The sequence below is a fragment of the Microtus oregoni genome, unplaced genomic scaffold (assembly GCF_018167655.1).
Source record: "Microtus oregoni isolate MIOR12 unplaced genomic scaffold, Mior012 000018F_ref0000195, whole genome shotgun sequence".
Lineage (NCBI taxonomy): Eukaryota > Metazoa > Chordata > Mammalia > Rodentia > Cricetidae > Microtus > Microtus oregoni.
This window is the reverse complement of record NW_024543077.1, coordinates 5,881,388-5,909,107: the sequence shown is the minus strand read 5'-3', so window position 1 is coordinate 5,909,107 and position 27,720 is coordinate 5,881,388. Positions and strand designations below refer to the sequence as shown.

The following is a 27,720-nucleotide window of genomic DNA, read 5'->3' as shown; positions in this document are numbered from 1 at the left end:
CACTTATCCCCCTGGGAGTATTGAGTGCATTTATCTCTGGACCATGTAGTATCAGATGCACAAAGGCAGTAAAATGTGGAACCCATCACTCCTCCCTGGAATCCCTTTGGTAGAAAAATTAATTTTAATAGAAACAAGTGCGTTATTTCCCAAACTGTTGATATTGGAGGATACAGAGGGCCTGCCAGGGTAAAGTGTCATGTGCTTTGACTGTTCTCGTTCGCTGGAAGTCACCACACACCGTCCCTTCCCTGTGCTGGGGAGCCCAGTGAACAATGTGCCTGTCTACACCTAAAAGGCAAGAGCCACCCCCCATCTTTTCTTGGCAGGAATACTTGGAAATTTTAAACAATCTAAAAATCAGCTGATTTATATGCTTCGTACCCTTTCAGAAAATGTCACGGATTCCTATTTGCAACACTAATGAACAGTCACCAATTGTCTTAATTCGTTATTGTTTTCAGCTGAAAGAGCGAGTGCTTACAGAAGTAACTGGGCTTTCTTTTTATAGCTCTCTCTGGAGAGTCTGAAACGAGTTTAGGCTGAAAGACACACGGAAAAAGCCGCCTAACTTTTCTTCTCTCTGAATAGAATTCTCTTCATCAAACTGCCTCATTATCCATCCCTCAGCCGAAAAATACAAGCAACAAGGGGAGACCTCAAGACCCAGGGACGGCACAATTTTCCGGAGACCGCTCCAGCATTTGTCGTCTCTGGGCAGGACTGAATCACGTTTGCGCTGTCTGAATTCTACACACTGCTAAAAAACGCCAAAGCTCTGCTGCCTTAAATGGTAGCAGAGACTAGGAGGGCAGGTTTGGCTTTTCCCAGTACCCAGGCGCAGCACACAACTCAAAACTGCAGTCACACGCAGTCCCAGACATGGCAGGGCATGCTGAACCCCAGCAGGGACAGGAGAGACAGGGAACCGGTGCTCCCTTCTGCCGGGACCTCCTGCTTTGGTTCACTAACTGACTCCTCAATAAGAGAAAGAATCTTTGCAGCGTTTTCCTTAATAAGAGGGGACAAAGGTTGAATACATGGTTCTGCTCCTGGTGTGCTCAAGGGAAGAAGGAAAGGAGATGTGACCCTGGTGGCAGGCAACACGATGGGGTGCTGTCAGCAACCACAGCCAGAGAGAAAGGGGTAAGGACAGGTGAGCAGGAGAGGCAGCCAAGTCCTTGCTCTGTGTAGTGTGTCTTTTGAAAGCAGCTTCCAAAGCTCTGGAGTTCTTGACACCCAGAAAACACGGCAGGAATTTCTGTTACCGGAGTTACTTTCCAAGCACTTGTGTGATCTTTCAGTGCAGGGAGTCAAGGGGAAAGATAGCCGGGCTTGTAGTTGCTAGTTCAAACTCCGTGTACCCGAACACCTTCCCAACTTAACTGCTTATGTGGAAACAGCCAGCCGCCAATATGCGGGAACTCACCTAGTTAACCTGAACCACTGTGGGGCTCACACAGTCAGCCCGCAGCACCGTGGGGCTCACACAGTCAGCCTGCACCACCGTGGGGCTCACACAGTCAGCCCGCAGCACCGTGAGACTCACACAGTCAGCCTGCACCACCGTGGGGCTCACACAGTCAGCCTGCAGCACTGTGGGGCTCACACAGTCAGCCCGCACCACCGTGGGGCTCACACAGTCAGCCTGCACCACCGCGGGGCTCACACAGTCAGCCTGCAGCACTGTGGGGCTCACACAGTCAGCCTGCACCACTGTGGGACTCACACAGTCAGCCTGCAGCACCGCGGGGCTCACACAGTCAGCCTGCACCACCGTGGGGCTCACACAGTCAGCCTGCAGCACTGTGGGGCTCACACAGTCAGCCTGCACCACCGTGAGACTCACACCGTCAGCCTGCACCACCGTGAGACTCACACCGTCAGCCCGCAGCACTGTGGGACTCACACCGTCAGCCTGCACCATTGTCGGACTCACACAGTCAGCCCGCAGCACTGTGGGGCTCACACCGTCAGCCCGCACCACCGTGGGACTCACACAGTCAGCCCGCACCACCGTGGGACTCACACAGTCAGCCTGCACCACTGTGGGACTCACACAGTCAGCCTGCAGCACTGTGGGGCTCACACCGTCAGCCTGCACCACTGTGGGGCTCACACAGTCAGCCTGCACCACCGTGGGGCTCACACAGTCTGCCTGCAGCACCGTGGGACTCACACAGTCAGCCTGCACCACTGTGGGACTCACACAGTCAGCCTGCACCTTCCTGGGACTCACACAATCAGCTTGCAGCATCATGGGACTCACACAGTCAGCCTGCACCTTCCTGGGACTCACACAATCAGCTTGCAGCATCATGGGACTCACACAGTCAGCCTGCACCACTGTGTGACTCATAAAGTCATTCTGCAGCGCCGTGGGACTCACACAGTCAGCCTGCACCACCGTGGGACTCACACAGCCACCATGGGGCTCATACAGGCAGCCTGCTCCACTGTGGGACTCATACAGTCATTCTGCAGCGCCGTGGGACTCACACAGTCAGCCCGCACCACTGTGGGACTCACACCGTCAGCCCGCAGCACTGTGGGACTCACACCGTCAGCCCGCACCACTGTGGGACTCACACAGTCGGCCCGCAGCACCGTGAGACTCACACAGTCGGCCCGCAGCATCCCCGGCCGGGCCTTTTCAGGCCTGGTCTCACCTGTTCAGTCTGTACTGGTTGTGGTACTCCCTCTCTTGCGCCGCACTGTATTCGTTCTGGTACTTGAGCAGCTGCTCCCGCAGCTTGCAGACCTCAGTGGAGAAGGCGTTGGGGAAGTCGTCGGCTTGCTGCAGGCGGACGAGCTGCTGTTGGATCTGCTCCGTGAAGAGTTTGGCGTTCTCCAGCAGCTGCACCTCCGACTGCTGGGTGCTGGGTTAAAGGGAAGGACACCGACAGTGAGGAAGTGCCCACACATCCTCAGGACCCTTCCTGATTCCTGCGCGCTGGCTAGGGTGGGATCCAGTCACAGCTGGTCCCCATTCCTGCATTTTGTTCACCGAGAGCGAGGCTCGCCTTCTAGCCTGAGCTGCCCACCCTCCAGCAGGAAGACGGGTGTACACAGTCAACCACAGTGCTTGGTCATAAGGACTTCTATGGGCATAGTCTAGATCCAGAGAGTGGGGACAAGGGAGACAGCGTGTAATTCCAAAGGAGCAGGGCATTCCCCTGACCTTGAAGAAAGACCAGGACTCCCAAGGAAGAGGAAATTAAGAAGCAAGCAGGCCCCTCCGCTGCCCGAGCAACCCATTTTTCTTGGTGCCTTTAGTTTTCTAACCGTGACTGCACCAAGATCTTTCCCGCTTTACTGAACTAAGACATTAACCTTCCCTCTAATGGCCGCCACTGGGAGACCATGAAAATCCTCCTATAAAATTGCGGACATATTAATTAGTTTTAACGGTACCTTGATGCCTGGCTAGAACTAGGTTTGACCACCACAGAGAAGAGGATTCTCGGGTTGTATCCTGTGGCCCTGCCCCTGTTCAGTGAAGGGGCTGAGCATCTGCTACAAGCAGAACTGGATAGACAGAGAAGTTGTACTTGATATAGTCCCAAGAATATTCTAGAACCCATGCATGCTGCGAGCTTGTATTGGCTCCACATGTCTCCTAGACGTGACTGATCTGTCCCAGATACGCTGGCACTAGTGACCCCCCGCCCTGAAATCAGAGGCAGGCCTTTGCTATTTTCTGTTTTAAAGGCAAAACTCCCTGTGTGCTCCATCGGATTTCCTGACCGAGAGAAACCTCTGGGTTTCAGCTCATTTGCAGAGATGTCCCAGAACTGATCTCAGCAGAGGTGGCTGGCTCCCCCTCCTTTCCCAGGCTTTTCTGTGTCGTGTGTTGAGTGGCACCCGGCCACACAATTACTGGAACATGATACGTTCCAGGAACTATGGTAGGCGCCAGGGAACAAGCCGAGCAGGGCCGATGAGCACACCTCCAATTGCCAGGAGCGGAAATGGGAGTTTCTCCCTTACGCTCAGTGTTCTTGTATGTTAACAGACACCCCGCTATCTGGCGCCAACTGCCAGAGCTGGATCAGGCCGCCGTGAATCAGGCCGCCGTGCTCACACAGAAAGGAGGCAGCTCGGCAGTTAGCCCAAGTCGGAACATGAGTGGCGATTCACACAAATGCCCTTGATGGACAGTGTCAGTAGGAAAGAGTTCGGCTTCTGATCTAGTCTTTGTGGAAAACCCACGTCTGCCTGCCTGCAGCCTCAGCAGCGGGAGGATGGACGCGCTCCACTGGGCTCTCCCCGTGGGTCTGCGACAGAGTGGTGGACTTTGTAGTGGGTAGAGAAGGAAGTGTGGGGTCAGGAGGTGGGAAAGTCAGCAGGACGGAAGCAGCTCCGTCACAACACCGCACAGTTTTAGCCCCGCACTGGTATGAATAGATAAGGGGTCCTCAGAGAGCTTCAACTCCCAGGGGCAGACGCGCTCTCGGCAAAGCTGCTGACTCCTGTGGACATCTATTCTGCTGCCCTGGACTTAGCTGCAGAGTGGGTTGGGGTAGGAGGAAGGGGTGAGGAGTCGGGGTGGGCATCTTAGCAGGTCTAAGTCTAAGCTGTTGGAGAATCTGCTAGTCTGAACGAGAGTTTTCAATAGTTAGTCACCATGCATACAGTCCCTCTGCCAGAGACCTCCTCCTGCGTGCATGCCTGTCATCCGGTGCTCAAGAGCTATTTTCCGAGCGGGCAAATAGCCTTGTTTTGTCACTTCTTAGTGGCAGAGCTAAGACTGTTCTAAACACTCAGTCAGAAAATCCACAGGACCAGGCCCCGGCTGCCCGCAGCGCAGACCACGGACGACCCCACCCATCTGCGTTCTTCCATTTCATCCTCACCTCCCTGCTCACTTACAGTGTCTTCTGGGCAATTTCTAAACCCACTTCAACTCTGCCCATGTCTCAGACTCCACATTTAGAGGGAACAAGAGTGAAGACAAGTCCCGTTCGTCGTGAGTAAGAACAGAGGTGACAGAAGGTGCCTCTGTGCTGGCAAACAGCTTACCTCACCACCATGTCATGGAGCACCGTGTACTTGGCTTTCAACTCTGCCATTCTGGTCCCAGGAAGTTTTCCCATAGAATACAGCTAGTAAAAAGAACATAGGTTAGTGTTAGCCATCATTGCCCTTACGCCTGGGGAGGAGATAAAAGGGTCTCACTTGGTCTCGAGCCTCTCAGCTGAGCATTGGAATGGTTACATGTGCGGCATGGTAGCACTCAGAACGCTGCTGCGTATTCAGACGGAGTAGCCCTAGCCTGCCTCTCGCTATGCTCTTTCCTCTTGGACGAGTCTCTAAACCTCCCTAGGCTATAATTTCTTCATCCAGAAACTCAAGGAATTAAACGTCTTCTGGTTCTAAAAAGATTTTTCTAGGTTAAACATTTTGAGTTGTGTGGACTTCCAGAACAGTCGCTTGTAAGTTGAGAGATGACGGTCGTCTTCGGAACAAGGGCCACGCATCAGTCACTCCTTCTCAGAGATGCCCTGACGGCCGTGGGCTGCTCCACCCGAAACCAAAGCTTGGCGAAAGAGCCTCTCCAAGGTTTTAGTTAAAACGGTCAGGACTTAAACTTCTGCACTCCAGTTTAAAAAACAACCCAAGGTCACACCCCTTGCCTAACGTCTCTGAAGGCAAAGTTTACTATTTATATAATGAGGTATTATTTGTTTCTTTTTTCCTGCAAGCTGTTCTTAAATGTCTAAATATGCATGTATACAAATACATACAGTGCAATAAACAAGTATAAAAAATGGAAATGTGTTCTTTTGTGTTTTCATGTAGTGATCCCATTGAACTCTCTTGTTAAAGCCAACAGCATAACTTCTCTTACAATTTCTGCAAACACACAATAAGTCTCTTGAGTTTTACCTTCTCTCCTATGTCTGCAGATAGGTCCTTCCCTCCTCCTTCCCCCTCTTCCTCCCTCCCTCCCTCCCTCCCTCCCTTCCTTCTCTCCTTTCTTCTTCCTTCTTTCCTTCATTTCCTTTCCTTCTTCCTTTCTCTTTCTTTTGATGATTCTCTCGTACAAGCCAGTCTAACCGCACCTCCTTTCTCCACTCCTCCCATCACCACCCCCACATCTCCCATCTCCCCCAGATCCACTGCTCCTCCATTTCCTTTCAGACAAGAGCAGGCCTCCCAGTTATCAATTGAACATGGCATAACAAGATGCAATAAATCTGGGCACACACTCTTCCGTCAAGACTGGACAGAGCAACCCAGAGGAGGAAGAGGGTCCCAGGAGCACAGGAAGGAGTCAAAGTGTGCCCTGGCAAACTGAAAACACGGCTTATGTGATAACGTGAACAATGTTTACAGCGGCATCCATGGCAGTTCTAGAAGAAACAGTTTAGTGCCTGGGGAGATGTTTTAGCGGTTAAAAACACTGCTCTTGCAAGAGGACTCAGATTCAGATCCCAACACCTCCAGCACCACACACAATAAGCTGTAACCACAGTTCCTGGAAACCAAACATTCTTTTCTGGCCTCTGTCGGCATTGCACACTTGTGGTACACACATAAACATGCAGGCAAATACTCATACATATGAAATTTAAAAAGATTTCAAAAAACACTTAATCCATCAATTGACAAATGAATGGAAAAACAAAATGAACGTTTATACCGGGTTGCCACAGTCTACAATTTAAAGAGGAAAGGGTCCTGATACCTGTTCCAGGGAGGATGAGTCTGTACCCAGGAAAACCGTGAAAAGACCAGACACAAAGGCCACATTTTGCGTTTTTCCTGCACAGGCAAACCTTTTCAAATAAAACAGGTTTAGTAGCTGTGTAGATACCGCAGCCAAGAGGAGCAGTGTAAGAAGAAAGAGGTACAACTTTCTTTTTTGTATCGTGGAAATATTCTAAAATTAGAACATGTTGATAACCCAACCGATGTATATACTAAAATTCACTGGAGTACTTTTTATGCTCTGTGTATTCTGACTCGATAAAACAGAAATACAAGTATAAATTCAAGATTTCCAATACGAAAGGAAGATTTGCAACTGGAAAAAGCCAAGAAATTAGTACAGTTTAATTAAAAATCAAGTATAAATTCATTACTATTATTTTTTAAATACCAATTTTGTCCATTAGCAGGGTCTACTTTCAATGCCACATTAGTAACAAGTACTTCCTAACATCCATAACGCACTCCCTAATGTTATTTCCTGCTAAAAGAAGCCAGTAAATGTCAAGAAAATGTTCAATGTTCAATTTCAGACCTGGTGTGTGTGTGTGTGTGTGTGTGTGTGTGTGTGTGTGTGTGTGTTGGGGAGTTGGGGGGAGGAACACACAAAGTGAAGTCAGGACATCTTAACCAGAAAGTAAGTTCTTCATGCTGTACAGGATCTGATTTTACATTTGAGGGTGTGATAGAGACCCAGAAGATCCAAACCGAGATGCTGAAATATTCTCTGGGCTGTAAGTATATACCACTTTCTATTTTTGTCTCTGTTTTCCCATATTTATTCTCTGTATGTCTGTCTGTCTGTACCTTCTCTCCCCTTCCTCCCTTCTTTCTTTTCTTTCTTGCAATGCACAAGTATATTTTTAATAATTAAAAGCTATTAAAATACGTTAGCTGTGATTGCTGTAAGCAGTGGTGATGGAGGAAGGTCATTGGCTAATAAAGGAACTGCCTTGGCCCATTTTATTGGTTAGAGGATAGGTGGGAGGAGTAAACATAACAGAACGCTGGGAGGAAGAGGAAGTGAGCTCAGAGTCTCGACAGCTCTCCTCTCTGGAGCAGACGCCTGAGAGAGACGCCATGCCCCGCTCCCGGGATGAAGCTCCGACCCAGGATGGACATAGGCTAGAATCTTCCTGGTAAGCGCACCTTGGGGTGCCATACACAGATGATTAGAAATGGGCTAAATTAATATGTGAGAATTAGCCTAGAAGAGAATGGGCCAAGCAGTGTTTAAATGAATACAGTTTGTGTGTTGTTATTTCGGGCATAAGCTAGCCGAGCAGGCAGCCAGGGTGCTGGGGACGCAGCCCCGCCGCCCTTATTACTACAATTGGCGCCCAGACGTGTGGACAACTAAATCCACTTAAAAAACCTGAGAAGGCTTAAAAATAAGGGAGAGAGAGTTTAACACAGATTTTTGCTGTTTGTTGGTGGCGTGCTGTAGAGAGATTTCCTGATTCGGCAACAGTAGCAGAAAAAACGCTGTGTCATTTTAAAGCGCGACTTCCTGGGGCTGTGCGGCCATTGCGATCTCTGTCTGGCTCCTGCAGGAGACAGAGCTTTTGAATAGAGCATTTGGAGTAAAGTGCTACGATTTGTTTGATGGCAACTAGACTCGCTGTGTTCTCGGGTCTGCTCTGCTTGTTAGAGGCAAGCATGCGCTTTCTTCTAAGAGAAGCTTCCTGACTCAGCTTTAGCTGCAAAGCCTGCAGCTCATTAAGAGGTCCTGCCACGAAACACTTAAACGGTGTTGACGAAAAGCTGAACGCATGCTTTTCGGTTTTCAGCTGTAGCAGGAAAAAAGCTGCGCCGTTTAAAAATGCCGGCTTTCTGGGCCATCCTGCCAGGGCAAACTCTGACTGTTTGAGGCAGGAGGGCCGGCTACCGAGAGAGGACTTGAGTGTTGTCTGTTGTAGCTCACTTGCTGGCAGGGACCTTGAAATGCCATACAGTTGTTGCAGTAAACATGGCTACAGCCTGTATATCCGCCATGAGGCTGGAAAGCTAAGGAATGGACTGGATCTAGCTGGCAAAGCCACGCCTTTAGTCCTACTGAGATTGCTTGGTAAATTAAAGATTCATGTGGTCAGAAAAAGAGAGATATACAGTAAAGAGAGATTCAAAGACAGAGAAAATTTCTGAATGGTTTAAAGTGTGTTAAAAATATATGCAGACTAAAAGTTGAAGTTTTTAAAGTAAAAAACAAAAAAAAAGGAAGAGAGTTGTTGTGTGTGGTAGCACACGCCTTTAATCCCAGTGCCTAGAAGGCAGAGGCAAACAGATCTCTGTGAGTTCAAGGTGTAGTAGCTTACACCTTTAATCCCGAATGCCTGGGAGGCAGAGACAGGCGGACCTCTGAGAGTTCAAAGACAGCCTGGTCTACAGAGTTACTTCAGGTCAAAGATACAGAGAACCTGTCTCAAAAAGCAAAGAGTTAAAAGTAAAAATAAACAAAATAGAGGTTAAAACAAAGCTGCACAAAGATGGAAAATACACAGAGAATTTTGATACTGTATGCTATTATGCTCTCTTTGAATTGTTTAAATGCTGAGGAAGGAGAAACAGATGCTAAAAGATATTTGTTTATAAATGCTGCTGAACTAATCCAACATAGATATTTCGAATTTGGATCTAAGGATATGATACTTTGGAAAAGAGATTCTTCTTTTGTTTTCACAGAGGATCAGACCTTGTGGATTGCATTTATCCCGATTTGGTATGATGGACCACGCTCTCCTGAAGGGTTGTTGTGAACACCTTCAGAAAATTGCTTTGCTCAACTGCCAACTGAGATGAAACTAGCACACAGGTTATACCATGAAAGGCCTAATTAATGACGCCCCCATTCAGCAGGAAGCAGTTTGGAGAGAAAAAACTGCGCCCATGTTCCCAAATATGGTTTATAAATGTTCTTTTACATTTTAAGGGGGATATGATATAGATATGAATAATTTACATTAGTATAGATTTTGCTTTATTGATAGAGATTTAAGGTCAATTTTGTTATATGTATAAGTGTTTCTGATTTTGATTAAGGTATTGTGATTGTGTAGTTCATTTAAATATGTACTGTATAATTAAGAAATATAGGTTGTTAATGGATAATCATCGATAATAGTAAAGCTTGTAGTCATGTTAGTTAGATTTTCTAGATATATAGAGATATATTTTAGATAGACATTCTTCATGTCTTTCAAAGATTACAGAATAGGACATTTAATGTTTTAATAACTGAGGACTTTTCATGACAATGAGACACTCTGCTCCTGGCAGCACCAATCTACTTCAAAAGGAAGATGGGCATCGAAGAGGCACCTTATGGAGTTTGATAGCCATTTGGGCAAGAAACTGCTCTTGCCTGGACTATTGCATAAACTGGACACAGAGAACCCACAGAGAGAGGACTACTGAACTTGCTTAAGGTGAGATGATCTTTCGGGGTTCCTGATTCATGAAAGAGTCTGCGAGACATTCTGCAGGACACAACAGATAGTGACTGAACTGACTTTGAATTTTCCTGCTTTATGGAAATGTCTGCTGGATAGCATGGGCCTGAAGGCTGAAGATGGATGCCCCAACGGTACAGAGGAACTTTGGGTGACTGTCCAGGCAGCGAGATGTCTCTGTCATTTCTAGAGTTTTAAAAGTTGCTTTTTTCTTGTTTGCTTAGGTAGTATTGTATCTTTCTGGAGTCTTTGATGGAGTTAAGAATAGTTAGTTATAGTTATAGTTTTCCTTAGTTATGATAAAGATTATTGTAACTTTTACTTGATAACTGTTTCGTTATATGTAATTTTGCTATGTTAAAGTTAAAGCCTTTTTTTTTTAAACCGAAAAAGGGGAAATGATGGAGGAAGGTCATTGGCTAATAAAGGAATTGCCTTGGCCCATTTTATTGGTTAGAGGATAGGTGGGAGGAGTAAACAGAACAGAACGCTGGGAGGAAGAGGAAGTGAGCTCAGAGTCTCGACAGCTCTCCTCTCTGGAGCAGACGCCTGAGAGAGACGCCATGCCCCGCTCCCGGGATGAAGCTCCGACCCAGGATGGACATAGGCTAGAATCTTCCTGGTAAGCGCACCTTGGGGTGCCATACACAGATGATTAGAAATGGGCTAAATTAATATGTGAGAATTAGCCTAGAAGAGAATGGGCCAAGCAGTGTTTAAATGAATACAGTTTGTGTGTTGTTATTTCGGGCATAAGCTAGCCGAGCAAGCAGCCAGGGTGCTGGGGACGCAGCCCCGCCGCCCTTATTACTACACAGTGGGACTCAGAATTTCAAACAGGAGCATGGTGGGTCAGATCTGAGAGGAGACAGCTGGGTTATAGCTCGGTGTCTGCTCTGAGCACAGTGCCACCCTCGGCAGCAAACTCTTGGAAGCCTAGCAGCGGGTGGGCCACGGCTGCGCATTGGCAGGCTTATGGCCACAGACAAAGCAAGAAGGCTAGCGAGGTCCATGTCTTAGCCACCTCTGTCTCTCCCATGGCCCTTGGTACCTTGAGAATTCAAGAAAGCTCAGTGGACAAAACATCTCACTTGTCTTTGTAGTTTCTACATAAATCAAAAGTCAAGTCACAGGAGTCCTGGGAGGCATAAACGTTCTTCATCTCCACTACTGAAAACAAATCTCTCATAAAAGAGAACAACTCAGCGTGAAAAATGTATTTGCTTCCTTCAAATTAAGATGCCAGGGCTGAGAAGATGGCTCAGTCACTAAGTTTCTAGGCACACAGGCTGAGAAGACGACTCACCTAGTAAGGTTCTAGGCACACAGGCTGAGAAGACGGCTCACCTAGTAAGGTTCTAGGCTCACAGGCTGAGAAGACAGCTCACCTAGTAAGGTTCTAGGCTCACAGGCTGAGAAGACGGCTCACTCACTAAGGTTCTAGGCTCACAGGCTGAGAAGACGGCTCACCTAGTAAGGTCCTAGGCACACAGGCTGAGAAGACGGCTCACCTAGTAAGGTTCTAGGCACACAGGCTGAGAAGACGGCTCACCTAGTAAGGTTCTAGGCTCACAGGCTGAGAAGACAGCTCACCTAGTAAGGTTCTAGGCACATATGTATGAAGACTTGAGTTTGGACCCCGTTTCCATGTGAAAATCACATGGCAGCACCTGCAGTCCCAGAGCTGAGGAGGCTGAGACACACAGAACCTTGGAGCTCTCTGGCTAACCGGGGTAGCCAGACCAGCAAGCTCCAGGATCAGGCAAGACCGCGTCTCAAAAGATAAAGAGGAGGGTGATTGATTAAGACAAATGATAACAATGTGTGATCTCCACATGCATATGTGCACATACACACACATACGCGCACACACATGCACACACACATACACGTGCACACACATACGCACACGCACACATACACATGCATACACACACGCATGCACACACATATGCATACACATGTGCACATACGTGTACACACAGTAAATAGTTCACAATCTGGAAGCTTACACTTGGCAAAGCCTCCTTCTCTATGGAGCTGCAGACTGTTTCTTTTGAGGGGCTCCCTCCATGGCTGGGAACTTTGGGCTCAGTTCTTGCGGATAAAAAATGGTTTATTCATCCACAGCATCAGATGCGGAAAAAAAATAGCTGTATTTTCACACTGCACAGCACAAGTGGGCCCAAGACCCAAGTGTGTCACGTCTTAGAAATGCAGAATCAAGCAGCACAGCAGGAAGGACAATGCGAAGCTGCTGGAGAGTGTGCACACGAAAGGTTAGAGAGAAGGTCACAGTTCACAACTGTGACTGCACAGTAGGGACCGTGTGAGCCGCCTCGCCGGGGACTGGGACTCGAAGGGAACATTTACTCTGCCGCTGAAAGTTTAACGAGAGTTCATGACTCATGGCTGACACGGACTAATATGGAAAAAATTCAAGACATTAGAGCATTCTGAGCAAAGAAACGGCTCGGTCAGATCTGGTACCAAGCGGCCCCATCTGGAAGGGGTCAGCACGAGGAAACAATGAGGGTTTGTGTGGGTGTGTCCAAGGTGTTCTGGCCTTGCCGACAGTCGCTGGCTTCCTGCAGAAGTGTCTAGCATGCTTCTGATGTCACCCGAGCTCGAAAGTGTCCCTGCATCTCCTCTGCATCTCTTGCTCGTCTCCGGCTCACTGCAGTGATTTCCAAACGCACCCACGTTCTCAGTCACACTGCTTCACCCACCTTTGGCCCACATTTCAGCTAGACATTTGTTAGCTCAGCCTTCCGTTCCCCACCTGCCTGAGCTTGTCTTCTGCATCGACAGGTTTATCACCAGTACCACGTCTCACTGGTTTCCCCTACATCTTCAAAGTGACACATTTTTTCCTTGGCCAAGTCCAATCTATCTCCCTGTGCTGTTGCGTGCTTCCCAGGTCTTCCTGGGCATGAAGCCATCAGCCAGGGCATCTGCCTCTCCTTAGCAACCTCCGCTTTCCCTTCATGTTGGCTCAGCTTTCACACACACACACACACACACACACACACACACACACGGGCCTTGGCTTGAACTCTAGGTCAGCTGCTTTTAAACTATGCAATGTGGAATGGTATTCAGTCGGTCCACAACTCACTTTGTCCAGTGTAAAAGACAGGGAAACGTAGTCCTTGTGTCCTTGTCAACTTGACACACACCTAGAGGTACCTGGGAAGCAAAAACCTCGACTGAAGAATCTTCCAGAATCAGACTGACTTGTAGTAACTGATATAGAAGGCATCGCCCACAGTGGGTGGTGCAAATCCCTATGCAGGTGGGCCTGCAGTATAAGAAAGATAGCTGAACGAACCCGTAAGCAATTCTCCATGGGTTGTGCTTCTTTTTCTGCCTCCAGGTTCCCACCTTAAATTCTTGCTCTGGCTTCCCTTCATGGTGAAGTGTAGCTTATAATGTGATCTGAACCCTTCCTGCCCCCAAGGTGCTCATGGTCACGATGGTTATCACAGCCTCAGAAAGCAAACTGGAATCGTTCCGACCTTATCAGATGGTAAGGCCAAGACTGAATGGATCGAGATACCACGTACTATTTAGTATTACCGTTCACAGGTCAATGCTTGATCAATGGTGATGGTCATTGTCCTCAACCCACAAATCTGTTCCTGTCCTCACACAGAAGCAAACAAGAGCAAACACCACAGATGTCCCGCTCCCACGTAATAAACCTTCTTCCGTTTTTATCTCTCTGCTCTCTCTCTAGTCTCTCACCTTCTACACACTGGACATACCACCTGTTCAGCATATCAGTCCCCTGACCGGGACTGCTCACTCTTCTGGCTGTTAAAGATCTTTCCTTCTTTACTTTTCGGTGGTTGGATTGGGGCAGCACTTACTATAATCTCCTGTTCACTCACCTCCTCCTCTCTGTCTTATTTGCTAATCCTATTCAGTGACTTCTTCATTCAGAGACTGGAGCTTTGTCTTTACAAATTTGACTGGGAATTTTAAAAACTGTTACTTCCCTTGTTACACCTAGACTTTCTTCTACCTTTGCCCCAATAAATAAAATATTTTATAATAGCAGTTCTAAAATCCTTAGCTATTACTCCTACTTCTGTGTCTCTTCCATTGGTTGCTTTATCTTGTGATCCTTAAAATTTCCTCGCGTTTTGAATGTCTAGAAATTTTTTTGGGGGGTAGACAGACTTTCATTTTTATTTTGAGAATTTCATATATAAACACAACGAATTTTGGCCATATCTGCCCCTCCCTGCCTCACCAACCCCCCTACATCTCCCCACATACCTTTCTCAAATTCATACACCCTTCATACATAATTATTGAGTCCAATTAGTGCTGCCAATATGTACATGGATATAGGGCTGGCCAATGGGGCATGGCCATGGCCAATGGTCGGGGGCTTGTCCTTGACAAAGACTGAGGAACCCTTCCTCAGCAGCCATCGACTACCTGGAGCACCTCAGCTGGGAATGGGACCTCGTGAGCCTCTCCCACCCTGCTGGAATGTCCTCTGGTGTGGTCTTGTGCTGGCAGTCATTTTGTCGAGAGCTCACGGTGCAACAGCCCTGTCATGTCTAGAAGATACTATCTCACTGTCTAGAAGATACTGTCTCACTGTCTAGAAGATACTGTCTAGAAGATACTATCTCATTGTCTAGAAGATACTATCTCACTGTCTAGAAGATACTGTCTAGAAGATACTATCTCACTGTCTAGAAGATACTATCTCACTGTCTAGAAGATACTATCTCACTGTCTAGAAGATACTATCTCACTGTCTAGAAGATACTATCTCACTGTCTAGAAGATACTGTCTAGAAGATACTATCTCACTGTCTAGAAGATACTGTCTAGAAGATACTATCTCACTGTCTAGAAGATACTGTCTAGAAGATACTATCTCACTGTCTAGAAGATACTGTCTAGAAGATACTATCTCATTGTCTAGAAGATACTATCTCACTGTCTAGAAGATACTATCTCACTGTCTAGAAGATACTGTCTCACTGTCTAGAAGATACTGTCTAGAAGATACTATCTCACTATCTAGAAGATACTGTCTAGAAGATACTATCTCACTGTCTAGAAGATACTGTCTAGAAGATACTATCTCACTGTCTAGAAGATACTGTCTAGAAGATACTATCTCACTGTCTAGAAGATACTGCCTAGAAGATACTATCTCACTGTCTAGAAGATACTGTCTAGAAGATACTATCTCACTGTCTAGAAGATACTGTCTCACTGTCTAGAAGATACTGTCTAGAAGATACTGTCTCACTGTCTAGAAGATACTGTCTAGAAGATACTATCTCACTGCAATCCTCCCAGTCTTCTGGCTCTTATAGTCTTTCCACCCCCGGTTCCTGGATGTTCCCTGAGCCTTATGTTAATCTTCTTTCCTTCAGGGGTCCTCACTTTAAAAGTCGGTGCTCCTGGTTAACAAGACAAAACAGCAGCTCACTTTGTTTTTGATTTTCACCCACCCCACATCAGAGGACTGATCTCCAAAATATATGAAGAACTCAAGAAATTGGTCATCAAAAGAACAAATAATCCAATAAAAAAGAGGAGTACAGTCCTAAACAGAGATCTCTCAACTGAGGAATCTAAAATGGCTGAGAGACACTTAAGGAAATGCTCAACATCCTTAGTCAACAGAGAAATGCAAATCAAAACAACTCTGAGATTCCATCTTACACCTGTAAGAATGGCCAAGATCAAAAACACTGATGACAACTTATGCTGGAGAGGATATGGAGTAAAGGGAACACTTCTGCATTGCTGGTGGGAATGTAAGCCAGTACAGCCCCTTTGGACATCAGTGTGGTGATTTCTCAGAAAATTAGGAAACAACCTTCCTCAAGACCCAGCAATACCACTTTTGGGTATATATTTAAAGGATGCTCAATCATGCCACAAGGACATGTGTTCAACTATGTTGACAGCAGCATTGTTTGTCATAGCCAGAACCTGGAAACAACCTAAATGCCCCTCAACTGAAGAATGGATAAAAAAAAATGTAGTACATTTACATAATGGGGTACTATACAGTGGAAAAAAATAACATCTTGAAATTTGCAGGAAAATGGATGGATCTAGAAAACATCATATTGAGTGAGGTAACCCAGACCCAAAAAGACAAAGATTATATGTACTCACTCATAAGTGGTTTTTAGACATAAAGCAAAGAAAAACCAGCATATTATAGGCCAGAACTCCATAGAACCTAGAAAACAATGAGGACCCTAAGTGAGATATACATGGATCTCATCTACATGGGAAGTAGAAAAAGACAAGATCTCCTGAGTAAATTGGGATCATGGGGTCCATGGGAGAGGGTAGAAGGGGGAGGAAGGAAGGGGAGCAGAGAATAATATGTAGCTCAATAAAAACAAAAAAAGATTGGTGTTCTTCAGGATTTGACCCTCACTCTATAGAAAACTATGACATCTGGTATTATGGACACTTATTCTGCAGATTAGGTTGAATTAGGTTCTTTTAAACAGCTTTACAGACAATCTACAGTGTGCCATGCACAAATCTCATCACTTCTCACTGAAATATTAGCAATAACCAACTTTCCTGGCTTTATCTACCTTGGGTCTGTTCTATAAACTGCCAGTCAACATAGTTCTAATCCTATTTTAATTGACTTCAGGACTCAGCCCAGTTCTACCACTTGGTGTCCTGTGTTGGGAGCTGTGAACACCCCCCCTTCCTGAATTTCTTGTAAACAACTTGTTTTCCTCTGATCTGAGACAGCTTGCAGCTGCTCTGAGCACGAGACCCTCAGGAGTTCCTGATGGCAGTGGAGTGGTTTCTGGTGCATTTGGCTGGGGCGTGGCTATCAGTTAAGGATCCCTATATAAGCTGCCCCTGGACACAATAAGGGGGCATTCCTGTTTCAAGGATGACCTGTATCTCTGTGTGTGGTTGTGTGTTTCCATCTCCAGCCCCTTGCCCAGTTCACGAACTGTATGGCAGCGCATAGAGCACAGACAGGCGTGATGCACTACAGTCCTGGGCTTTCATTTCCCAACAGCTGCCATGCTGTGGGACAATGCTCTTGTACACTGTAAAGATTCGTCAATCCCATTAGTTTAATAACACGCTGATTGGCCAGTAGCTAGACTAGGAGAATTCTGGGAAGCAAAAAGGCAGAGATGCAGTCATCATCTAGAAGCAGAAGAAGCAAGATGAGGATGCCTTAATGAGAAAAGGTACCAAGCCACAAGGCTAAACATAGATAAGACCTATGGGTTAATTTAAGTTGTAAGAGCTAGTTAGTAATAAGCCTGAGCAACAGGCCAACCAGTTTATAATTAGTATAAGCCTCTGTGTGTTTCTTTGGGACTGAATGGCTGTGGGACCAGGTGGTACAGAAACTTCTGTCTACACAGCCGTTCCTTTAAACCTCCCTCCTGCATCTCTAATGTAGATTAATGTTCCCACCAAGATGTCTATGCCTTAAATCCTGCAACAGGCATGTTTGTTACTTTCCAGAGCCAAGCCATTCTGCAGATGGAGTAAGACCATGGACCCTGAGGGAGAGGGGTACTGAGGATTATCCAAGGGCACCCAATTTCCTCGCCAGAGTCTTCAGAAGCAGATAATCTTTCCTGGCCAGGTTAGAAAGATGGAAAGAAGAGGGAAGGAACGTTTGGAATGTAGGCTGGCCTTTACCCCATTGCTGCTGATTTTGAACATGGAGGAAGGTGGTCAGGAGCCAAATAGTAGGAATGGCCAGACGCTCCCCTAAGTATCCCTTAAAGAGCACAGCCTGAGAAACTATCCAATTCTGAAAACAGTGGCACAATGTGGATTTATGACCTTCAGGGTTCCATGATGGTGAATGTATGGTGATCTGTTAGGACAGTAAGAAAATCAGTACAGTTCCCAAGCGGCTGGATTCTCTCATCTGTGACTTCTCTATTCTACTCTCAGAGCACTTAAAATATCCCAGGAGCCAAGGCAAGGCACACGCCCACTTGGAAGGTGGAGACAGAAAGACCAGGAGTTTAAGGCCAACCGAGTCTGCATGAGACCCTGTCTCAGGAAACCAGCCGCTAAAAACGTAAATAAATCAATCTCAGCAGTCACAGTCTGTGGTGACTTTGAGGTAAAACTTCCAGGCAAAATTACTTCTTTCTTTCCACTGTTCCCATACATTCAGGCACACCTGTGATTGTACACATCAGCCACAGTGATCGACACCATGGCAATCACGTCTCAGACTGCGCATGTCTCATTAATTTTGATTAAACTATTGCTGACTTAAGTTTTTCTTAAAACAGCAATGTACTTGGGAGACCTTGGTTCTTCCATTTGCTTCTACTCCATTTTCCCTGTTGCAGAAGGCAAATGTAGGGAGACACAGAGGTACGTAATTTGCCCTGAAACGGGATGAGGAAGCGCAGAGATGTCCTGGACGAAACTGGCTGGCTTGCCCAGGCTTCTCTTTTCCCCTTTCTGTGGCTGGCAAGGCTCTCAGAAGGAGAGCTGGACTGTATTCACCCAGATGTCTAGTCGCTCCTTTGGTGGCCTGCCACAGGAATGTGAGGGGGAGAGCATAAGACACAAACAGGACCTCCCAGGCGTTAAGGTATCAAACACAATGGACATCGGATAGTTTAGGTGTCTAGCTATATGCATGGTCTCACAGTTAAATGGAAAACATGTAAAGATAAACACACAGCAAAAAATTAAACGCATATCTAAGCTTACATGTGCCAATGAGTGCCGTGTCCTTTAAGTGCTGGTGACTGTCTGGTGAAACCGTAATTATTTGGGATTCTAATAATTCCACTGGATCGGACTGGACAAGTCATGTATTTTTATTAAATTTATTTCCAGGTATTCTAATCTATTGTGAATGGAAATTTCTTCTGAGTTTCACTTGTGGATAGTTATTGCTAGTGTATAGAAGCTCTTTAAAAGACCCACACGCCTCCCAGGATCCTGGGGAGGGGGGCAGTGTTGGCGGCAGCAGGAACAGCGGCCTTGAGAAGCAGAAAATGAGACAACCCAGATGCTTCTGGAAAACCTTCATGGCCTGAACCAATGACTACCAGCGAAGAACTCAAAAGGTCGCACATCTCCAAAAACAACCACGCCGGGTCAGAATACGAGAAGTCAAGTCGGGAGACAGAGTTAGATTAAAAACAAGACCACGGAAGAGCAGGGTGGGTGCAGGCGACAGCAAAGGCGTCCCCGGAGGAATTCTGTTTACAAGACTCTGACCCCTCTGCTCTGAGTCCTGTGCACACTGAGGCCTCCCCTCTGCACCTGCAAAGGCCTTGAGGGATGTGGGCAGCAAAACCTTGCAAGGGAGCTGCTGTCTTGGTTGACAGAACGCTGCTCACCAAAGGACGGACACACACGTGACGATGTGCACAGCTGGCTGTTCGCTCGCTTCCCTGTTCTCGGATGAAAGCCCCTGCCCAGACTCTGTACTTGGGGACTATCCTGTAAACCCGAAGGAGCCCAGAGGAAAACAGACTATCTCTGCAGGAGGTTAACCTGGGCGCCTCCTCTCTCAGCTGCCTGTCAATCAGCTCTAGATTGGGAGGGCTCAGGGGAGAGGGGAGTGTGGAGGGGCTTTACATCACAGAGGAGATCCAGGTCTTCTGCTGCCCACCTTCATGTCGGGGCGGGGGAGAGGGAGATGGTTTTGCCCAGATTCACCCACAGCAATGAGTTTGGCCTGGAAGGCAATTTGGAGCACCCGCACTTCCCCTCCCGGAAGGCGGATTGGGATGGACAATGGTGTCTTTAAGGGCTAACTACAGGCACGCTCTTTAAAAAGAACAAAACCCTCCGCTAGGCATAGGCATGCTCTTTATAAAGAACAAAACCCTCAAAGTTGCAGCTTCGTCTTCGGCACTGACACCGTAAAATGGAACCCGGGAAGGGACTGTGGGGACACGCGAGTCCAGTTCTTGCTGGAGCTGGTAAGGGGTTTTACATCCTGGCGCCATTTGGACAAACAGTTTGTTTTAATTAAATTTATTCTCAAATATCTTGTTCATTTTGGATCTCCTGTGAATGCAATTTTCCCCCTCAATTTCAGCTTTTGTTAGCTTGTGCTGCATAGAAGCTGTTCATTTTTGGTCACTATATTTGCTGCCTAAGCAGGGGCCTAAACTCATGAACCCAGGATGAGGTTTTTCATGGGTACTACAGATGTTCAGGTCAGAACAGATTTGGCGCTTTCGTGTATTTGGTATGTGCTGAGTTTTAGAACACTGCCTGACACTAAATGTTCCGGAAATGTTCACATACATTCTCAGCGAGAGCTCTTAGCCCATGCGCTGAATCCGTGCTAACCGGAGGGGAAGCTCTGTGAAGGCCGGGATCGTGTGCCGTCTCGGACCCACAGCGCATGCTCAGCACATGTCCTCAGAGTCTGTTGGAATGCTCAGGGGTTGTGGGATGGCTGGGGTGGGGGGGTGTCAAGCAGACCTGACGGAAGTCATGATGTGTGGCTTTCTCTTTCCACATGTACGAGCCAAGATGAGCATAGAGGATGTGTGCGCATGTGCATGTGTGCGTGCGTGTGTGCATGCGTGTGTGGGTGAGTGTATGTTTGTATGCAAAGGAAAAAGGCTATTAACTTGTTATCAATTATGAATTATCTGATTGTATGTAGAATACACATATCTCAGAATGGAAGAGCCTTTGAATACAAACTTAGCAAGCATTTTATCCTGACAGCTTGCCACCCAGGCAAGTCCTCAACTCAACATGACCCAGGACATATGGCTAAGAGTTATTAAAACAAACAACTTCTATAAACCAGTGAACCAAACAAATAAATCACACAATGCAATAACTGAATGTTTGTATTTAAAAAAAAAACAACTCTTGGGATGGGGGTACCAGGCAAAATAAAAATAAATCTTTACCAACTCAATGGATGTTATAAAGTATTACATTTAAGAAGTCAAAAACTTTTATACTATACTAACATGAACCAGTTAGCTGCCTTATAAATTTCTTTAAAAGCCACAGTTAACTTGTGACCGAAAGTGACTATAATTCCTGGCAATTTCATAACAGATTACCCTGGAATGTCCCTGGAAAAGGGTGGATATTAAAAAATTAACACAGTTTTCCAAGAAATTCAGTTTTTATGATCAAGACTTAGTTCTTTAGCTTGTCTTAGCTTTTGAAAAAGCAGAGAAAGTCATATCATATCACCAAAATAGCCATAATTGTCCTCATTTAATGCCAATTTTCAGAAACAACGCAATAAAAATAAATAGGTTCTAGTGAACACTTAGCCAAAGACATCTGTTTCTAGTTCACTAAGTTGACTATTACAAAAATTTTGATGTGTTTTCTGGCACAAATAAATAGCCTCACTTAAGGAAGTAACATATTCCTAGTTATTACAAACTGGTTTTAAGTTTAAGGATAAGTTACCTAATTATATAAATGTCCATATCAGAAACAGAAAGTAGAACAGCATCTATGGCTTTCAAAATATTTAAGGTAAACCTTAATCCACGTCACAGTGGTATGATTTGTACCAGAGACTGCAAAGTGGCAGCCAACAGTGTAAACACTCTGGAGGTGTCTGTGTGTGTGTGTGTTTGTGTGTATATGTGTGTGTTTGTGTGTGTATGTGTGTGTTTGTGTGTGTATGTGTATGTGTTTGTGTGTGTATGTATGTGTGTTTGTGTGTGTGTTTGTGTGTATGTATGTGTGTTTATGTGTATGTATGTGTGTTTGTGTGTATGTGTGTGTATGTATGTGCGTGTTTGTGTGTATGTGTGTGTATGTATGTGTTTGTGTATGTGTGTATGTGTATTATGTGTTTGTATGTATGTTTGTGTGTATGTGTGTGTATGTATGTGTGTGTTTGTGTATATGTTTGTGTGTGTATGTGTGTGTATATGTGTGTTTGTGTGTGTATGTATGTGTGTATGTGTGTTTGTGTGTGTGTATGTAAGTGTGTGTGTTTGTGTGTTTGTGTATATGTTTGTGTGTGTATATGTATGTGTGTGTGTTTGTGTGTGTATGTATGTGCACGTTTGTGTGTACGTGTGTGTTTGTGTGTGTGTATGTGTGTGTGTGTATGTATGTGTTTGTGTGTGTGTGTGTGTAGACCAAAGGTTGACAGCTGTGTCTTCCTCTATCGTTTCCACCTTATTTTTTGGGACAGGGTCTTTCACTGAAGCTGGAGCTCACCAGTTTGGCTAGACTGACTGGCCAGCGTGCCCCAGGGGTCTTCCTGTCCCCGTCCCCAGCGCTGTGGCTATAGCTATGCTCTACGCCCCACTTTTTAAGTAGGTACTGGGGATATGAACGCAGGTCCCATGCTGTGTAGCAAGTCCTTTATGGATGATTAAGCTATGTCAGCCATTGCGTGTATTTTTTATTTGCATGGTGCTTTTGAAAAATAAGAAAATTGTCAACATTAAAAAAAATCTAGTTTTTGTCATCAATCCCTGAGTTTTCAGCTGTAAGTGAAAATTGTATTAAGTTTGATGATGCTAGGTTCACATTTCAATATCATAACAATTGCTACTTAAAAGAAAATGACTTTGTGGGAGCTGGATGAGGCTGCCCATTTATAAGGAACACAGGCTGCCCCTTTTGTTCAGCTTATGTACCATGTACTAAGTCTCGGGTCATTCCTATCACTTGGTTATTCTTTTGGACCATGTAGATAGTTGATATTGGAACCATTCGTCTACCCACCCATCCACCCACCCACTTACCTTTAAAATGTCATTCAAAAGGGGTCCAGTTTCTAAAACTGGCATGGGAGTTTTGGGGGGGCGATTCCTTAGGATTGTCCTTGTCTCCCTTGCTCATTGCTGGACCTACCTGAGGATAAGGCCATATGACTGCATCTCCCCAGGCTTCAGATCTAACACTTTACACTTGCAGAGATTTTCTTGTTGCTTTCCTATAACTTTATGAAAAACAATCACAAACCTAAACCTGAAACTTTGTTGATGAACAAAATGTTATAAGTAACATTTTATAATTTAAATTAGTTATATAACATTTAAAGAGTTATATATACTTATATTTAACATAGTTTTTGATGTGGACCTTGTTGTTTAGTTCCAGTGGAATAAAACGTACAGCATAGAACAATGGAAAAACCTCAAAAGGGTTATAAAGACACGGGGTGGGGGTGGGGGGCAGATGTGTTAGCTAAGTTTTGTTGGGGCTGAAAAACAGGAAACATTCAGCTGACATAAAACTTTTCTCCATTGCAAATGTTATCCTTGGAGCGGACGAGCCTTTGGGTGCTATCGTTTATGGATTTTAGAAGCAAACGGTAGCTCGTCAGGGAAGTGCAGAGAAGTCTGGACAATTACCCTAGCAGTCTTCACTTTAGCAGAGGTTGAATAAAATAGGAAATAGTAAGGCAGTCACATGACATCATCCTTTTCAGGTGTCAAACACCCATGACCTGGGGACACCAAAGGGGACTTTTCAGAGCAGAACTGCTGGCTTCGAAATGACTTTTGGTAGGACAGAAGATGGAAAATCCTGTTGAGGTTGGGACCATGCCTGTTTCCCCTCCACTGCCCACTAAGGCCTAATCCATGTGGACTCAAATTCCTGTTCAGTAAAGATGAGCAACAATGTAAACAAGTGCTTCAGAAATACTATTCCTGAATATTCACCAACTAAATGAATAGTGAACGCGGATTTAATAAATATTTAGGAAATGAATACAAACATAAAAATTATGGAGCCTCACCTCTTACATATTGTTTAAAGTGATCAACATTTTATTTACCGATACATTGCTGTATATCTTATTATGCTGTGAGCTGTCCACATATTCAATACTTATAAAATCTTTATGAAATTGGCATTATAACCCAAAATTTATACGAAGAAAACTCAAAGGGTGGTTCAAAACCCTGAGTGGGATCACAGAGTTGGTGAGAAGTTTTTTGGAGACTTGACCGCAATTCTACTCTGTGGGACAGAAAAGCACAGGAATGAATAACCTTGCGGTGTCGTGGAGATGACACAAGGCAGAGAAAGTGGCTCCCGAGGGGAGCGGTGTGAGGACCACTAGGGATGCACAGGGTCTCCTGAAGGAGAGGTCATCTAATTAATTTTAGATATAATAAAAGGTGGGAGAGGAAACAGCAGACAAAGGCATTGAATGGTCTTATGAATAAAAATATCAATTACAAGGAAACTGTAAAATTCCGAAGCTATCTTGTGAATAACAGAAAGGCATCTACAAATGTGAAAGAAAGAAAGAAAGAAAGAAAGAAAGAAAGAAAGAAAGCCCTGAGCATAGTTACAAAAGGAGATGCGGGGACCAGGACGGATGAGCTTCATGCAGAAGCTTAATTCGTACAATACTTTCTGTTTTACGGGTATAATGTATAACACAATAGGTTAACTACAAAATTTAAAAGTGATCACTGTCACTGAGATTTTAAAAATGTGAGCATAAGTGTTTCGAGTCGGTGCAGAGACCTTTGCAATTCTAGTAGGAACCATGTCTGGGTCGTTCCCTAAGGAAGAGACACATGCCTGTTTTCTATAGCCACCTTGCTGGTAGTTATTCTGAAACAATGATGCCCCACTGTGGGCGGCTGAATGAGTAATTAAAGCAGGGTAATCATAAAATGGGGTGTAGGTGGATAAAAAGATCCATCTAGAAGAATGACTTAGAATTTATAGTAATATAATGTGTTTTATCCTAAAATATTTATCCTATCCAGTTCTTTCTGCTGAAAAGCAAAGAAGCAAGTCAATCTAGCAGCAACAAATATCTCTAGTCGACAGATTCCTGTCTACAAATAGAACCTCCCCCTGAAAGAAGCAGCGGGGTCATTGTAAAATAGGAGTTTGCTGTGTAAAAAGCCGTGGCTATGAGAAGGAAGAGGCTAAGTCACTTTGCTGTGTTATTGCGCTACTGTGGAGGTTTGGGGGCCAAGCACTGATAATTTACTATTTCACAGGCCAATTTCAGTCAGCCAGCACCTACGAAATTAAGGAAATCTAAAAAGATTCCTATTAATAACAGAGTATGAAAGGGTCCTCATGATCACTGTACAGAAGGAATTCAGGAAATATTTACAAGGTATTTAAACAAGAAAACGACCTAGGAAGAACAAAGAACTGAGCTGTACCTAGACAAATGCCTTCTACTAAATAATACAAATAAATGTTATTCCTGTAGTTTGATAACCATTTAAAATATATCAAAAAGAAGAAAACTCTCAAATTATTCACTGAGATTTTTCAGTACAAAATTTATGAATTACTGGAAATGTAAAAACCTGTGAACTCCCTCTTTAGATTTAAGGTGTGTTAAGACGCATGCGATGCTTATTTACACTGTATGATGACGAGAGGAACATCAGTGTGGAAACTAGCGGGCCTGTCACCACACCTCGCTTACGAATAATTCAATAAATAATAAAATGTGTTATTTGAAGCTAAAGCGGAAAACAATGCCATCATCAACACTGTACTGAAACACACATTTGACCAGAGAGAAGGCACCATTGCTCAAGTGCCTTCCGAAAAAGCATCAAGACCTGAGTTAAGATCCCCAGCACCTCCGTAAAATTCAGTCTAGCCAGCTGGTGAGAGAAGCTCAAAACCAATGCAGAGAACACGTGATATCAACATCCACTTCCGTGTGCACGTCCACCCATTCACACGCAGCCACAGACGAATACTAATGAGCCAATCAATTGTGGAAGCAGTGTGGTAGTATGGTAGGTTTTCTTAAATAAAACTTGGGATCACTATATTAACTAAAAATTTTACTTCTGACTATATACTATATACAAAAGCGTTAAAAGTAGAGACTTGAACATACGATTGTACACTAAGGGTCTGAGCAGTCTTAATCACAACAGTATGCTTTTAAAAGAGAAAAGAACGCCAAGGCCTGTCGCTCACTAAATGGGTAAATTCTCCATTCAGAAGGCTGAGACTGGTCTCTATCAAGCACTTCTGTACAGAATCTCGGTACCCCTATAAGAAGCCCATTCGGAACAGATAGAAACTTAACGCAAGCCCTGAAACTACTGGAAGAAACCAGGAGAGACATTTAAAGATGCTGCTCCAATGATTTTTCTGGGTAAGCAGCCCTTCCCCTATCCCCACAAAAGCAGGAAACAAAAGCAAGACTTGAAGTTGGGTTACTCCAAGTTAAAAATGCATTGTAAAGGAAACAGTCTACAGAGTGGTGATGAGCTATAGAGCGGTAGGAAATGTTTACAACACTCATCGGATAGATGGTCAACATCCAGAATATAGAAGATACTAAAGGAGCAACAAAAACACATGATCCAATAAAACTGAGCAGGCAGTTTGAATATATACTTCTCAAAAAATGAATATATGCAAAGGTCCTCGATATCATTAAACATCAGGGAACGCAAAACAAAATCTAACGGCAAATGTTAGGGGATTCAAAGGAGATGAACTATTATGTGTTCACCACGGTGAAAAGGAAAAGCACAGGAGGCCCTCAAAAACTAAAAATCTGTCCGGCTTCCACGTGATCAAACTAGAATATGTCTGAGAACTCAGTGTGACAAATGGGATCATCTGGGAAATGGGCCCCCAGCAAGTCCGCTGGGAGGGCTACTCCTCTTTGGCAGCCATCCTGGAGGGGGAGGAAGCTGAGCAACAGTGTCATTCCCCTCTGCTTCCTGCCTGTGAGTGCTGTGTGGCCAGCTGCTCCCAGCTTCCGCTGCGCTGATTCCCTATATGAGGGACTGTATGACCCTGAACACTGAGTCAGAATGAATAAGCTGTGTCTCCTTTAAGCTCCCGTTGTGGGAGTATTTTATTATGGCACCAGGAAGAGAAACTAAGTATCCAAAGGTTACCCCGGTTTCCAGCTACAGGAAATGACATCAGCATACCAAGGAGATACTTGTGTGGCAATGTTTATTGCAGCGCTATTCAGGGCAGTCAACAGAGACTTCTGCCTAGGTGCCCATCAGCAGATAATCAGATAATGTGATAAATATTCTTAAGACAGACAAGCTTGACCGAGACAACCCAGTACCTCACTGACCATTTCAAGTGCTGGAGCTAAAAACAATGTTGACAGCAAGTAGCATAGTAATTGCTAGAGAGTTGGGGCTTGAAGATGGGCAGAGAATGGGAAAACTGTGGTTAGATTAGTGTGCCCTGTACACACGGGCAGAAGAGCCATGATGAACCCCATTAAGATGTACAATTAGTAAGTCTCAACAAAGATTTTTAGAAGAACCTATAAGCTGGGTGAATACAATGAATGGCAATGCATTGCACAACCCAGACTGAAGGCTCCCTCCCTCCGTCCTTGTCTGTCTGTCCGTCTGTCCTCCCTCTCTTCCTCCCTCTCTCCAAGACAGAATTTTGCTCTTTTGCTCAGGGTGGTCTCAAGCTCATGACCCCCATACTTCTTCCTCCTGAGTGCTGTTGTCACAGCAACCACCAGACCTGGCTGCAAAGAAAGATTCACAAAACAATGAAAACTTTAAGGTGATGAATATGTTAATTACCCCATGGTGATTAATATCCAGTGCACACAGATAAGTGTGTGCAAATA

General features: G+C 45.1%; 1 protein-coding gene across 1 annotated transcript in view; it reads right to left on the bottom strand.

The window, feature by feature from the left end:
- LOC121458607 (coiled-coil domain-containing protein 146-like) overlaps positions 1 to 27,720 on the bottom strand; it is a 102,127-nt gene that overhangs the window by 44,394 nt on the left and 30,013 nt on the right. The window contains exons 2-3 of the mRNA XM_041667923.1: positions 5,023 to 5,105; positions 2,670 to 2,879 (exon numbers count right to left, since the gene is read on the bottom strand). Of these exons, the coding sequence (XP_041523857.1) occupies positions 2,670 to 2,879; positions 5,023 to 5,105 (293 nt within the window). The remainder of the gene's footprint in view (positions 1 to 2,669; positions 2,880 to 5,022; positions 5,106 to 27,720) is intronic.